General features: G+C 46.2%; 1 protein-coding gene across 5 annotated transcripts in view; it reads right to left on the bottom strand.

Annotated features, from left to right (window-relative positions):
• The window catches only part of NAIP (NLR family apoptosis inhibitory protein), a 35264-nt gene extending 19014 nt beyond the window's left edge, over positions 1-16250 (bottom strand). For 3 of the 5 annotated variants that reach the window (XM_058557308.1, XM_058557221.1, XM_058557382.1), the window contains exons 1-7: positions 14196-16250; positions 11612-12179; positions 10513-10612; positions 7239-7320; positions 6231-6282; positions 4263-4382; positions 2389-2488 (exon numbers count right to left, since the gene is read on the bottom strand). In XM_058557308.1, the coding sequence (XP_058413291.1) occupies positions 2389-2488; positions 4263-4382; positions 6231-6282; positions 7239-7320; positions 10513-10612; positions 11612-12176 (1019 nt within the window). In that variant the 5' untranslated portion in view covers positions 12177-12179; positions 14196-16250. The remainder of the gene's footprint in view (positions 1-2388; positions 2489-4262; positions 4383-6230; positions 6283-7238; positions 7321-10512; positions 10613-11611; positions 12180-14195) is intronic. The other 2 variants (XM_058557131.1, XM_058557425.1) reach the window with 2 other exon arrangements.

The raw sequence follows: 16250 nt of genomic DNA, 5'->3' as shown, positions 1-16250 counted from the left end.
TGCAATTTAAAAAAGGTGGCAGAGGGCCGGCCCCGTGGCTTAGCGGTGAAGTGCGCGAGCTCTGCTACTGGCGGCCCGGGTTCGGATCCCGGGCGTGCACCAACGCACCGCTTCTCTGGCCATGCTGAGGCCGCGTCCCACATACAGCAACTAGAAGGATGTGCAGCTATGACATACAGCTATCTACTGGGGCTTTGGGGAAAAAAAGGAGGAGGATTGGCAATAGATGTTAGCTCAGAGCCGGTCTTCCTCAGCAAAAAGAGGAGGATTAGCACAGATGTTAGCTCAGGGCTGATCTTCCTCACAAAAAAAATAAAATAAAATAAAAAAGGAGGCAGAGGAAGAGTAAAAACCTACACAAAAAGGGAGATGATAGATTCTAGAAAGAGTTCTAAATAAAATTAGCCTGCATCCTGACTTATCTGTCCAAGAGTAAAGAAGACTATCCCCACTGTTCTCAATAATTTAGTAAATACTAAATCCAAATAAGAAAAAAAGCAACTACTTCTGTCAAAATACCTTCAAAGAGGGCCGGCCCCGTGGCTTAGTGGTTGAGTGCGCCTGCTCTGCTGCTGGTGGCCCGGGTTCGGATCCTGGGAGCACACCGACGCACTGCTTCTCCGGCCATGCTGGGGCTGCGTCCCACATGCAGCGGCTGGAGGGATGTGCAGCTATGACATACAACTATCTACTGGGGCTTTGGGGGAAAAATAAATAAATAAATAAAATCTTAAAAAAAAAAAAAAAAACCTTCAAAGCAGCATCCTCTCCAGAATCTTAGAATTAGATGCAAGTATTCACATTAAGATCTGTATGTATTAATATTTATTTCTGGAAAAACTCATACTAATTACAAAGTGAAAACAACAAATTCCTTCTTGCAATTGAACATTTCTGCAGAGTTTGGTGGGTGAAAAATAAATAAGCCAAAAAATGTTTTAAGAGTCATAGAAAAGAAATATTAAAGAAATAGCTATTTCTTCATGAATTTTTAGAACACTGGAAACAAACAAAATCCTAGAAGCTTTCAGAGGGGGTCAAAGTAGTTTGCGATCAAAGGATTAAGTATCAGAAAGGCGTGGAACTTCTCAACAGCCACACTGAAAGCTATTAGAAAATGCAGCAATGCCTCTATAGGTTAGAATTAGGATGACTTCCAACCTAGAATTCTATACCTAGCTGAACTACCAAACAAGTGTGAAATATATATATATATATATATGTTAGGGTATATGCATTATATGCAAGCTAAAAACATGCATCTCTTATGCAATCTTTCCCAGGGAACTATGGAGGAGTGTTCCACAAAATGAATGAATAAACCAAGAAAAGGATGACATTAGGTACCAGAAACAGGAGCTACAACACAAGAGAGAGGCAATGGGAACCCCTAGGATGACTGTGAAGACAGATCCCAGGATCCTCAGATGACTACGGGACAAGTTGTTCATCTTGGAACAGGTCAGAAGACTGCAGGACAGACTCCTTCAAGAAAATGAAAATGCTCGGATATCTTGTAGGTCTGAATGACTGGACAAGAGATTTAAACATTTGGAAAATTGAAGAATTGGGAGAACTGGGAGAATTTGAAGATGAACTGGCACTAAATACATAAAAAACTAAGCAAATGGCTATAATTAAAAAAAAGGAAAAGGAAAATAAGTGTTGGTGAAGATGTGGAGAAATTGAAATGAAATTGAAATTACTCAGCCACAAAAAAAGAATTAAGTACTGGTACATGCTACAATACGGATGAACCTCAAAACACTATGCTAAGTGACAGAAGCCAGACACAAATGTCGTAATATGTGCTTCCATTTGTATGAAATATCCAGTACAGGTAAATCCATAGAGATGGAAAGCAGATCAATAGCTCTAAGGGGGTGGGGTGGGGTTGGAGATGAGGAGTGACTACTTAATGGGTACAGAGTTTTCTTTTGGGATGATGGAAATGTTTTGGAATTAGATGGAGGAAGCGGGTGGCTGCACAACATTGTGAATGTGCTCGATACCACTGAATTGTGCACTTTAAAATGGTTAATGTGTGAATTTCACCTCAAAAACCACGAAGCTAAGCAAACATACTAATGAGACAATTATTACTTCCTAAAAGAATTACAAGTTGTACAAGGAGGGACAATGAACCATAATTTACTACAAGGTTCAGCTCTGCACAGAATGTATGCTGTCATGACGATGTCAACAGGTAAAAATGCTGACTGACCAACTACAGGACACCTATGATGAGAGCAAAGCGTAAGAGAGAGAGAGAGCCTCCCCCCTCACAGCGTGAATCAGAGGGGACACAAAGACTTAATCAGAGGAGAAAATGAGGGTAAATTGTTCAAGTACATCCAAATTCAAACTCTAAAGCTTCATTCCACGCACTTGGGAAAATATTTGGTGTGATCTTCTAATGGGTCATCACCCTCCTTCCAGTTCTCCAAACATCCTCCACAGGAAAAGCACTGGACCACGTCCTTTATTCCTGGAAGGAAGGAAATTAGATCAGTGCCACTGGCGTGTGTATATGTTAAGTCACACAGATAATAATCACAGGCCTTTATTAGCAAAACCCAACTTGCATTTCTAATCAGATTTTGTGACAAAGTCACAACTTGGGTCACCAGTGAGGCAATGTTCTATATAGGACTCTTCTCTCACCAGTGGGGTGATGAGCAAATAGTCATTGTGCCTTGTACCTCGCACTGTGATGAACGCCCTCTCTATGTTCCCTCCTTCTCGGGAGCGAGAGAGCTGCAAGTCAGAATGTGGAACTGAAGCTCCGTGAGGAAGAGATGTCTGTCTGTTCTGCTCACTCATGAATCTTATGGACCTAGAAGAGTCCTGGCACCCATGAGGCACTCGGTGAGTATTTGTTTAATGAACAAATCAGAAAGAATATATTTGGAGCTCAGGAAAAAAAAAACATGAGCAAACGTAGCAGCCATTATGTAAGTAAGTTCATGAAGACTCAAATGCCTCTTACTACATAATTGCCAGGTTTATTCCACTAGAAGCAAGATCAAGTCTCCTTGTGAGACTGTATTTCTTCGGAAGGAAATTAGCATTTGGATTGACCAAAGGATCGAACTAGAAATGGAACATCATTTCTAGAAATGGAGCATCTTCCACTCTCAGACCCCTGTACACACCACAAAGCTAAGGCAGAGGAAGATCTCCTTTTGTGTCCGGATGAAAATACGAGGTTCTGGAACTTAAAAGACCCTAAAAGGGTCAGAAGACTAGGATTTGTGGGGAGAGGTAGAGGTTCAGAAAGGAAGAGGGTGAGGACACTGGACAGAGGGTCCTTGAGGAAGGCTGGCAAGAAGAAGACAGAATAGAGAGAGGAGGGATGGAGGGTGGAACACTGTCTTTCCAAATGCATAAGACTGTGAGGCAAGAAGACTTTTTGTGCCAATGGGATGATGTCTGTTGGATAAAGTGACCACATTCTCCTGCTCTGCACTGTTCTGTGGTATTTGTGAGGTCTACTTGACCTCTCAGTACGAGATCTGTGTGGACCTCCACTGTAACTCAGTGCATGTGTCTGGTCTGAAGAAGGCCACAGGGTCCCTAGGAAGGAAGCATCCTTCCTCTGATCACCTTTTTGTACCTTGGGCAGAGATTTAGCTGAGAGGAACCAGTCCATCCCAGATTACAGGGGGGAACTTCCTGATGACCAGCAGTTAAAGAGAGAATACTATGAACTGACGGAAGATTCTACATGCTGAGGAATCAAAGAAGAATTTCTTGACTTTCTCTTCCAAGGGGAGTGTGGCACAGACTGCTATCCAAAGTCCCAGTGTCTCTCATTCTTCCATACCAACAGAAACCTCAATTTTTAGCTGGGCACGTTGCCGCCCAGGAAAAAGATGAAAAGTCCCAGCTCCTCTTATAGCTAAGTATGGTCATCTGACTACTAAGCTCTGGTGAAGGAGATAGAAGCAGAGGGGTCATGTGACAGTTTTCAGGGATGCAGGGAGTAAGGTGTAGAATGTAAAAGACATGATAATCATCCCAAACAGAATACCTGTATTCACTGTTGGTCCAGACCTTAAGGTTTCAAGTTTGGAGCTTCTCTGCCTAAGGGAGGTGTGGAACTGAGAGAGATTTATGATTCAGCGAGGAAAAGGGTACACAAGGAATGATTAAAAGAGTGGAGGTTGTTGAGTGTAGATAAACACAGGCCCAGCATCATGAGGAGGATGTGGGGATTAAAAGGGGAGCCAGGCAAGAGCTTGGCGCCACTGCTGACTCACCTGTGTAGGAAAAGCCTGCCTTGGCCAGAGCTGCGACTCCCACGGGGGAGGCATGAGGCCAATTCTTAAAAGAGTCCAGCCGTAGTTCTTCATTCGCAAAGATGCTGTTACTGCAATAAGCTTGAATAAAAGGCATATGGTGAGACCAGAAAGCATCAGTGTTCAAGTCCTCCCCTCCTATTCACGGATGGAACGGTGTGATATGTGGAGTTCGGTTCAACATAATTGCAGGAGGGAAAAGACAAAAGGTGTCTAGACGAAGCAAGATTGACCACAAGCAAACTGTTGGAGCAGAGTGATGGGTATATGCTGGGTGTACACTATTGTCTTATTTCTGTGTATGTTCAAAATTCTCTACAATAAAGCATTTTAAAATTCTCTCTTCATCGTCTAGTAACAGAATAAAACAAGGAAAAGCTAGAGAGTCCCCTCCTCCCCAAGTTAGTGTCAGGATTGAAGAAAGGCAATTTCCTTGTATCTCCCTTAAGAGCAGGCAGATTTATTTCTCCCCTTTAGGGTGTCCACTCTATAGAGTGGTCTCTGTTAGACTTCCCATGGGTGCTGGCCCTGGGTTTGGTTCCCATCTTCTGCACCATGTGAGGACTTGAAAACTTATGTTAACTTGGTTCTGCAAATTTCCTTAAGAAGAAAGTGGGCATCACTGTTCCCCTTAACCCCAGGATTCCTGCTGTCACTTCATTTTTAATATGAATATTACTTAATGGGTTGGAAAAACCTCAATCCTTTCCTGTGTGTCTCCTTTACTCCCACACCACTACCACACTCACAACACTTCTGACACCAGCTGTGTGGGAGTTTCCCCCAGAACACCAAGCAAGTCTCTGACACCAGCTGGGTGTCCTACAATTTAACTTGATTCCGACACTGCCTACGCTGAGATAGCGTCAGCTGCCACAGGTTAAGGGCTTTGTCCCACAGCACTGCTCCCATCCCACTTCGTTTACTAGAGTGGCTCACAGAACTCAGAGAAACACTTATTTATGTTTACCAGTTTATTCAAGGATATGATGAGGATACAGATGCACAGCCTGATGAAGAGATGCACAGGGTGGGGTCTGGGAGGGTCTCGAGCACAGGAGATTCCATCCCCGTGGAGTTGGGGGGCGTCACCCTCCTAGTGTGGACGTGGTCACCCACCTGGAAGCTCTCTGGACCTCCTACTACTGGGATTTTACGGAGGCTTCCTCATGTAGGTCTGATCAATTATTAACTCCATTTCTAGCCCCCTCCCCTCTCTGGAGGTTGGAGGTGGGGCTGACAATTCCAAGCTACTGATCATGGCTTAGTGTCTCTGGAGAAAGCCCCATCCAGGAGCCACCCAGAGTCGCCTCAATAGACCGAAAGATGCTCCTGGTGCTCTTCTCACTTAGGAATTTACGAGGGTTCCAGGAGCCCTGTGCCAGGAACCGGGGCAGAGACCAATACATATTTTTCCTATTATCTCACACTTAATTTCTCAACAGACACTAATCCATTTAGGAATGTTTTCAAAACCATTTTGTCCAGAATATGTTTTTTCCTGAGGAAGATTCACCCTGAGCTAACATCTGTGCCAGTCTGCCTCTATTGTTTAGTATGTGGGCTGCCAGCACAGCACGGCCTCTAGCAGAGTAGTGTAGGTCAGCACCAGGGAACCGAACCTGGGCTGCCAAAGTGGAGAGTGCTGAACTTAACCACCAGGCACCGGGGCTGGTCCCAGAAATTCTGTTTTAAGGGAAGTGTCAGTCAAGGACCCAACTCTGCCATATTTCCCTATGCTCATTTATGCTGGAAAACTAAGTCATTCTAGAAGACCAGAAATCTCTTGTGAAAATGTTTTATTTTAAAAAATGATTTATGGCACCATAAAATGAGGAGGAAAATGGAAAGGTTTAAAAAAAAATGAGGACAAAAAAAAAAGTGAAGGAAGAAACAAGCCAAGACCTTGGAGCACGTCTGAGTCTTTACCTGATGCCATAGGTACGTCCCTCTTGACCCAGGAATTCACAAAATGTTCTCCCTGAAGGAAATGAAAATGCAAGTTATTGCCTGTTTGACTTGGAGCAGACACCTACCCATGAATAAAAACTGAAAGAACTTCTCCCCAGAAGTGAAGAGTTTCATTGGCTTGAGTGGCAGGGTCGCTGGATAACCATCTTATTTCTATTAATCTTGGAATTTTTTTATGCAGTGGAAAAAAAAAAACAAAAAACTCCCCCTGTGACTGTTTCTTTGTACCCAACAGGAAGCCTTCTCAGGTCACTTTTCCTGGAGATGCAGCTCAGAAGTGGAGCTCCATTGAGACAGCATAGATGCCCTTGGACTGAGTGGGAAGGATCAGACAGAGGAAGGACTGGCGGGGAGGAGGAGATGGAGGAAGGACGGGGAGCGGGGGGAAGGAGGAGACGGAGGAAGGAAGCTGGATGGAGCCTGCTGGTTAGGTGTTGAGCAACTGCCCCTTCTCTGACAATCCCCCGATTCCTTTCTGAGAAAACACTCCTCTCCAACGTTCAGGCCAGGTTCTCTGCAAGATTCTCATCTTCTGAGTCATGTTAGCCAATGAATTCTGTTTTTCACTCAAGCCATTTTGGGTTGGGTTTCCCGTCACCTGCCACAAGGGCATCCTTACTGCAGAGCATAAAGTGAGAGGTAGGAGCCTGGTGATGGTGCCTGGTCCCAACATCTCAGCAGGCTTTCAGAAGGGCAGCCAAGGGAAGCTGGGCAGGTGGCCTCAGTCAAAGAGGAAGACTGTCAGGGAGGCAGACGACCAATCAAAATGCTGGCCTAGAGAAAGCAATTCTGAGGGTTCTAGTTCAGCAAGAGAAGGCGGTTTTCTCCACTCTGCCAGATGAGGGGTGGGGAAACGAAGGAAGGGACGGAGAAGGAGAGCCCATGGGAAAGAATGCCCCCACCATCCGGGTATGGGTTATGAGGTAATCAAGCCAACCAGAGGAAAAATGTGCCGTTACAAATTACCGTGACGCCAACAAATCCCTTGTAGCTTTGAATATACTGGGCGATTTCCTCTGAGGATTTCTTACTTTGAAGAAATTCACACCTATAATTAATAAAAATAATTAAAATTGACCCCGATACTATGATAGAGATGTCCTATATCTCTGTTATTACGATGATGGTTACACAATGAACGTTTGTTAAAACAACTGAATTGAATACTTAAAATTGGTGAATTTTATACTTCAATAAAAACTGTCAAAAAGTTTACCCCAAAACTTATTTATGAGAATCATCATTATTCTCATATAATTATTCTTTATTTCTGTTGGTGCCAACATGTAGAATAATTTAAAATTAAATATTCAGATTATCTTTTCTCGTGAAACAAAATATTTGATACAAACAGACTGATTTACAGTAAAATCAGCTGGAGTTTTTTGCTTGTCTGTTAAATTAAACTATGGTGACTAAATCTAGTTTCCGTGGTTATATGAAAGTTACTGGCAGTAAGGCGAACTATATAAAAAATAATAGTATTTCATCTGCTGACCAAAATACATCACCACTCCTTAAAGAAAAAAATGAAATTAATTTTGAATTTTTTTTAAAAAGCGTATTGAATACCATTTAAAAAAACACATTCCAGGGCCGGCCCGGTGGCATAGCAGTTAAGTTCGCATGCTCTGCTTCGGCGACCACAGGGTTCACAGGTTTGGACCCTGGGCGTGGACCTACACACTGCTCATCAAGCCATGCTGTGACAGTGTCCCACACACAAAAGAGAGGAAGACTGGCACAGATGTTAGCTCAGGGACAATCTTCCTCACCAAAAAACAAAACAAAACAAAACCCCAAACTAGACACATTCCTTTCCACGAAACAGCAGCAATTTTTAGATTAACTTTAAGAAATCCCTCTAATTCAAATTAAAGGCTCCTTTCTAGTGGTGGTGTTGTAATAAGTGGGCTGGGAGTCAAGAGGCCAGAATGTTAGTCCCAGTTCTGCCGCTAACGGAGTGTGACCAGTCTTGCCGATGTTCTCTTGTCATCACATAGGAAAATGAACTCCACTGGGTGATTCATATACTGCTCCCGGGCCACTGTGTGGGGCAGCCGGGGTCCCCAGGTTCCAGGTGTCCAGATCTTCAGGGATTTCCCTGAGTCTGTAGTTACCCACCGAGCACCAGACGGAGGGGCGAAGCCCTGCCCACGTGCTTACGGAGTAAGCACTCAGTACGCGGGACTTTCTTAAAAAACTACAATAAAATCGACTTACATTTATTGAGTACCACGTTTTAGAAAGTGTAAGAGTGTATCAGACACTTTGTCCATAGTTTAGAAAAGCAGCAGCACAACCAGTCTGTGACATTGAAACCCACGCAGCTCAGGAGAGAGCAAGCAAGAGGAACCTCGGGGTTCTGAGTCCTAATTCCAGCTCTGAGATGGATGGGCTCACCGTGAGCTCACCATGACCAACAGATGAAAGGTCAAACAGCCATCTTCACTAACACGTGTGGTTTTTATAAGGCATTTGCTCCATATGCTTTATTTATAAGCCTAACAACCACCCATGAGCTGTATCTTACCACCCGCATTTTACATCCGAGACTCAGAGACGTCCAGTAACCTGTCTGGGTCTGATACTTAGGATGCGGCTCTGTACATCTCCTCAGCATCTGTACTCTGCCCTGCCCTTCTCTGTACCTGTAGGCCTTAGCTCCTTCCCACTCTGAGCTGGTTCCCCTTCTCTCCTGTGCATCTTACCTTTCCCTCAGCCCTTGTCAGAGAAGGTGTGCCCAAGCCACTCCAGGAGGATGTGCAGCTCCAGCTGGTGCCAGTCACATGGTGGCCTATGTGAACGGTGCCCAGTGTGTAACCCCGAGACACTGAGCATGTGGCCCTGAGTGTACATGAAGCCTGAGCAGAGACAGGTGTCCAAGAGCCATGAATACTGAGCCAGGGCTCCTGCTCATCGGTTACGTACCCATACGGGGAGGTGACAACACTATGAATGGCTGGGGTCTATTCTGGTTGGTCAAGGAGCCAGAGAGACATTCAAAATATTTAACAATCTGGCTTTGTGCATCCTTATAATTGTCTCATCTGCTTGTCAGGAGGAGCTCGCCCTCGCCCTCTCACGCTTCCCCTTCCTTTCTCCTCTCCCTCTTTGTTGGTTCCTCCCTCCCACCCTCCTCACTCTCTTTCTTTTCAATGACTAAAGTAATACACATTCATTTATAAAAACTTAAACAAGATAGGAGTGAACAAAGGAAAACGTGCAAGTCCGCCGCCCCTCATCTCCTGACAAACCCAAATCAGAGATCTCTATTGTTTGGTTTAGATCTTCTTGTCACTTTTTAAATACGTTTTCAAACAAGTCCGTATACAGGTTGAGTGGTTCTAAACATTTTTAAAGGTTTATACTACACATTATTTTGCACATTGCATTGTTCACTTCATGTATAACAGACATCCTTCTGTTTTTGTGAGCGTGACTGTCCACATACGAGATGACCCATAAACGTAAATAACCACCCAGTTGTTTTGTTGACCTGTGATCCAACTAGCAGTTTCTTTGCATGTAGTAGGTATATGACAAAGATTTGTTACAGAAATAGAAATGAGCCTGATCATACTGCTAGATCAAACTGTCAGGTCACAGGGAATACAGGAAGTAGAGAAAGGTTCAATGACACCATAGAAACACATGATTATTTTCAAGAACAGAAGACTCTGAAAGAAACTTTGACCTCCCCCACAACTAACTGCCTAAGAAGGCCTGTCCCCAGGACAGGCCATCACCGTGGATAACTCTGGGTATCAATAGACTGGGAGGGTCCTTGCTGAGCCCATCTTTATCAAAGTTCCGTTTACCAAACATTCGCTTTTCCATCTCCATGTGAATTACCTTCCTCCCCTTTGAAGTTCCAAACCACTACCCCCAGCATCCTCCTTCGTCTTTAGCTGAAAATGCTATTTAAGATGACAACCTCAGCCAGAATGCTGAGTTACCCAGTTTCCTGGGTTTCTCCCGTGTATACATGTTACCAAGCTTTGTTTGATTTTCTCCTGTTATTCTGTCTCATGTCAGTTTAATTCTTAGGCCAGCAAGAAGGACCCCAGAGAGGGTAGAGGATTTCTCTTCCTGCCCCTCATTTACTTGAATAAATTCTGGACTATTCCAATTTGGGGTGGGGAAAGGTGCTACTCTGGGAGAGTGACTCTTGTCTTTAGTTGAGTTTTTTCCTTAACAAAAAAAGACAATTACAAGCAAAAAATATTTATCTACTTACTTGGGGAACCACTTGGCGTGTTCCTTCCAAGGATCATCTCCTTCTTCCCAGTTTCCTAAACACCCACCACAGGAAAAGCACTGCACGCTGTCCCGTACACCTGCACACGAAGGGAACACTGAGATGCCTGGCAGCGCATGCGGCGGGTCTGGAGGCTCTGTCTGGAGCTGCCCGCTCTGTGCACAGATGAGATGTGCTCCCGTGTCCATCCACACACTCTCTTGTCTGGCCGAATCCCCATCCACAGACCCGCTGCCCTAAAGGACCACTTTCTAAGCCTGGCACTCCCCACCCCCACAGCCGTACTCCTTGGACAGAAGCCAAAGCTGCTGAACTCAGTCTTCGGCCCCTCCGAGGGCTGGTGTTGGCTGTTAGAGCTCTCAGGGCCCAAGTTGAGGGAGGCAGAGAAACCCCAGCTCCCGTGAGGGAAACCTGGTCAGGGACCAAACTACCAGCCAAACTGGTAGTTTGCTGTGAAACTTCTGTGGAAACTCAGGCACATTTCCTAAACTCTTTGAGCCTCAATGACTCAACTGTGAAATGGGGGGAGGGGCAAGGTTGTGGGATTGGCATTAGTGCCTATTCTGAGCCAGCATCAAGCGGGTACTCGGAATGGTAGCTGCTGTGACAACAATCCTCGGTCACGTCTGTCGGAATGTTTGTGGCATGGATGACAATCCAGACAACGTGCGATTTGCCCTGTACATTAGAGTTAGCCTTGAGATTAAAACAAGCGAGCAAACAAAAACCCCTCCCATGTTGCCGCAATTAAAAGAACTGAAGAAATATCACGTAAGAGCAGCAAGAGGAGGGTGGGTGGGGTGGAGACTGGGGTCAGGTTGACCTCGTGATTTGTGCAAGGTCCAAATTTAAGGAAAAGTAACTTTATTATTTTATATATATTTGGCAAATTAACACACTGTACTAAACATAAAATAAAGCTAAAGTAAGATTAATGCAGTTGAATTTTAATAAAATAGACCTTGTACCTAATATAACACATTGAACAAGTGAGGAAAGATTCACGAAACGTTGCAACTGAAATACTAAACTTAAAACTCTAGAGAAATACTTCAGAAAATCCTTTCAAATGAAGTACCTGTGAAGACAAAGCCAGCTGCTGAGAGCTCCCTTGGGGCTGTCCCTTGGGCATAAAATGGCCAGCTCTGGAAGGACTCGAGTCTGGCCTTCTCCTCTCGGTACCTCGCTGTGTCTCCTCTCAGCGTCTTCTCTGGATTCCTTACTCTCACGTCATACTTGGCGATGTTACCAACATCTTTGCCCAAAAGGAACTCACAGTCTGGATGTAGCCTCTTGTGGTCTTCTATGGGGCGTCTCTGGAGGCTGGCGCCAAAGAGGATTAAGCTACAGCAGAAGCACTGCACCCCAGATTTTACGCCGGTGAAGTAGAACCCCGCCGCTGCCATCTCCTGTGGTGTCCACGAGCTGTAGGACTCGTAGGTCACAAACGTCTTCAACCTTTTTGCTTCACTGCGCATTCGTGAGTTAAAGCCTTTCTGCATTTTTTCTCGGTCTTCCTGCTCCTTTTCTTCTATCTCCTTTGCATATTGAACTGCGTCCATGCCCAGGAGAGCAGAGAGCTCTGGCAGCAAAGCGTAATCGAACTGTGAGATCTTGTTGGGGGCCTCCTCCTGGGTGGCCATTTTCTGAAAAGGGAAAGAAAGCAGGGTGAGGAACATTTCCACCTGGCTCACTAGTCCTGAGACCTTTCCGACCCCTCTATTCTCACTGTTTCCCTTCTTCTGAGGAATCTTGGTCTTCTGTGCCTCATTCAGCCCAGTTCGGAGCAACTGCGCTGGTAGGTCTGCGACAGCCTCTTCCCCTCCCGACAGCAGGGTCAGCGTGAAGTCACAGCCTCAGCGCTCACTCATGTCAAGGCATAAAAGAGGGGAACCTTAGTATCGTCGTGTATGGAGTCTGAAGATGCCTGCTTGTGTCCTCGCCACTTCAGGCTCCTCGAAGGAGCATCCCGTCCAGTACCTGCGGGTGGAGTCGGACGGCTCCCCTCTACAGGCGTGTTTTCTGGGCCCCACCTTTATCCAGCACAGCTGATTTGGAATTTGCCCATCTACCCACAATGCTTCGCAAGTTGCAGCTAATTGAAGACCTTGATTCAGACCATGCCCCTCGCTTGGCAGCACCTAAAGCAGGGAAGAGCCCCCGTTGCTGATGCGTGAACCCGTTCTGCAGCGGTTCCCCGGGAGGCGCTCTCAGTCCCCCAGGTTACTCAGCTCTTTGACCGAATAGCTCCTTTGTTTCAGTTCTCTTGATGCCCTCTCCCTGTGGAGTCTCCTTGGTGGTTGACTATCGGATGAGGGTCACGTTCCAACCAAAAGAAATACCTGCCCAGCTCCCCTTGGGCATCGTGTTCCTTCCTGTTACAGGAACGGTTTCAGCTCACTTAGAGGAGCTGGTGTGGGCAATGGCACCCCAAAACAAAGAACCCTCAAGAACTGGCCATCTTATGCTTGAGGAACATCCCAGTGAGCTGCCAGTGCTGGCTCTGACTCCACAGGGCGCAGCTTGGTGGACTCGGAGCCCAGGGCTCTCTGTTACTTTCATTTCTGCCAAAGCAGTCCGAACCAGCTAAGGCAAAGTACTCTTGGCTGACTTCCCCTCTGCCTGAATTTCTATTTTAACCCATTTAAAGCTATTTAAACAGCTTTTAGAGCTATTTTTTACAGCTGTTAGAGCTCTTTCCTCTGGCACTGGAGCTGCCACCTTCAGATCCCATTGCTGTGCTTCTCCTCTCATCAATAGCTACAGTCCTTGAGCTAATTCAAACCAGGGCTGCCTCAGCAGCCAGCCTGGCACCCGTGGTTCTAAATCTTTCTCCCAAGCAAAGCCTTAGCCATCACTTAAATGAGAGAGTAAAACACTGTTTCGGTGACCCCCTCAGTGTCATCTTCGGCTCTTAGACAGGGCTGGATAATTGGAAACACTAACAAGACTCCACTTGGGGTACTTACATGAGACTTGAATAAAAGCAAAGGAAAAGGCGCAAAATGAAAACCAGGCAAGCCTCAGAGAGGTCTGATTCCAGGCCCAGTCTCTGAGGGCCTCTGTCCGTTGCACAGGGTGTGCTGCATTTAGGTAACGAACTGCCTAGGTATGTGTGGGGGCCCTTGGTCTCCAGGAAACCACGATCTCATCTGAGGAGGGGTCTCTTATACCCCTCTGGTCACATGGCCAAAACCAGGCTGCATGACCTGTCTCAAAGACAGAAACAGGCGGATGCAGGCTGCCCCCTGGTCCGTCTCAGACCCAGCACAGAGTTACCTCAGTCTCCAGTTAGCATTTCATTCTGGTTCGGCTGACAGAAGCACCCTGGCTCCCGGCCTCCCTGGAGATAAACCAGCGTGGGGTTGCAGCAGACCAGCGGGAATCAACCCGGTGCTTACACAGCAAAGTTCGGCGGGCAGCTCTGCTGGCCCCAAGGCCATCTCCGGAGGAGAGACCTCCCAGGCCCTCCCCAGGTTCATGTTCTTTGACGACCAGGCTAAGAGTGCCAGGAGGCAGCTGTTGAGGGGCTGAGGTTCAAACCCAAGTCTGCGCGAGCCCAGCGCCTCCAAAGAGACGAGCAGGAACAAGAGAAGTGAGGCCAGGTGTGGGGGGCGTGCAAGAAAAGCAGCTTTCTTTGCCAGAGACGGCGATTTACTTACCTGGAGGTCTGTCCAGAGTCCCGGTCAGATGGAAGCAGGACGTGCAGCTTTGGTTCAAATGCTACGTTTGTCTTTGCTGGGAAGTAATGAGAAGATATTTGAGGAACTAAAACTCAAAATGGGTTGCACAGTTTACTGAGAAGTCACCAGTCAAAGCTCTAGGGTACTGAGTCAACAGGACCCAAAAGGAATAACAAAACCCACCGAGGCCCACGACAGGAAGTAACTATTCCAGATGGCGTGCTAACGTTGGTTAATGGTTATGGTGCTAGATTAAGTCTTACTTCTTTGATGCCGACAGTTTCTATCTTTCTGGTATCTTGCAGGATTTTCTTTTTCATCCTTGCGGCTGTAAAATTGCGCAGCACTGTGTGTAGGTGTGGGTCTTCCTGCATCTCTTGTGCGCGCACACAGGGCTTCTTCCGTCTGAGCCCTGGGTCTCCCTGCGGCCCTGGGAATTATCTTCCGTAACTTCTTTGACAATTTCCTACGTCTGCTCTGCTCATATCCCTCTTCTGGTGTTCCCGTTGTTCAGATGGACGTGTGACGGATCCCCTGAGTTCCCGTCTTTCCCTCACACATTCTCTCTCAGTGCGCTGCTGGACTTTCTGGGAGATTCCTCTCCACCATCTTCCGTCTCTCCACTGGTAATTCTTCACCTCAGCAATTATACTTCCGATTTCCCACAACTCGCTCTTGTTCTCTGACTGTCCCTTATTTTCATGATGAGTAGTTTTTTTTAGCCAACACAATCTTTCTGAATCTCTCCTATGATCTGTCAGATGACAAAACTAAAACAGTTTAGTACTGAGTTTGATGTCCTTCATCAAGGGAAGACAGCCCCGGACGGGCTGCAGAGCCTCCCGGTGGTGGAGCCCTGTCCTCAGGGACGGAGGCAAGGGCAGAGGTACAGGGCGGGGTCGGCCAGGAGGTCGGGGTTTCCTTATAGAGCTGGCAGGTCCTGCTCTCTGGGGTTGGGGAGCTAGCTACACGGAGTCGGAGGATTCTGATGGGTGTACGTTAGTGTCGACGCCAATAATCCATAACCAATTTATAAATCAAAATTGGGGTGAGTTTATTATGAGCCAGATCTGAGGACTAGCCCGGGGCCTTCCTTCCTCAAGGAAGGAAGGGCACCAAAGAGCTGGGGTGCACAGCGTGGTTATATACCGTCTTGGAAAAAAGAGCATACTTCACATATATTAGGAATGTCCCTTTTACAATTGTCACAAGATGCTTTGCTGGCACAGGATTTCACACTGCAGTTAATGGATACGGCAGGTAGCAGGTCGGTGGTCTCGAGGTGGTGGTCACAGCAGGTCAGCAATCAATCCCTAGCCTAGGAAGAGATGCTTGTCCTTAAGGAAATGCCGATGTGGGGAAGTTACTTTATCTTTAGGGCATTGTTCTTGTCTTTGGGACATAGTAAATGCTTAAAGTGGATGTACAATGCATGCTCAACAGCCACAGCAGGACTTTCTGGAAAAACAAGGTCAGGCCAAATTAGTTTTACACCAAATGGCTTCCTCACATACCCCAATATGTCCTATTGCTTGCCATTTATTTATCGTTAGGATACCTTGACAGGTGTTTCCTGTACATTCTGGCTGACTTAGGTTTAGATTGTGACCTGGCTGGGCTCCCGGGGCGGTCACCATTTTGAGGGTCCCTATGTAGGAATTAACTTGATCAGTGCCAGTGTTTAAGTTCGTCTGTCTCCTGAGTCATCTGTTTCCTCCAAGGCTGTTACCATTTACCTTGGTGTTTATTTTTCACATTACCAGCTTTCCTCAAATGTATACTGATCCTCGGTTTTCAATTCATGTTTAAGAATTAGGCAATGTAAAAGCTGTTTGGTCAAAATTATGGTTGAAAAACGTAATTAAAAGCCACATGAGTGTGACTTGAACCTTAGCCCTTCACTTCACAGAGAACAGATCAGGGAGCCAAGATGTGCCTTGGAGAAGCCCGAACTGTCAGAGAAATGCTCAGAAGGTGATTTCAAGCGCCCTGTGGAGACAGAGCCAGCACTGGCAGCTCACTGGGATGTTCCTC

The sequence above is a fragment of the Diceros bicornis genome, chromosome 1 (genome assembly GCF_020826845.1).
Source record: "Diceros bicornis minor isolate mBicDic1 chromosome 1, mDicBic1.mat.cur, whole genome shotgun sequence".
Taxonomy (NCBI): domain Eukaryota; kingdom Metazoa; phylum Chordata; class Mammalia; order Perissodactyla; family Rhinocerotidae; genus Diceros; species Diceros bicornis.
Note: the sequence above shows the minus strand (reverse complement) of the source record. Positions and strands in the feature narration are given on the sequence as shown.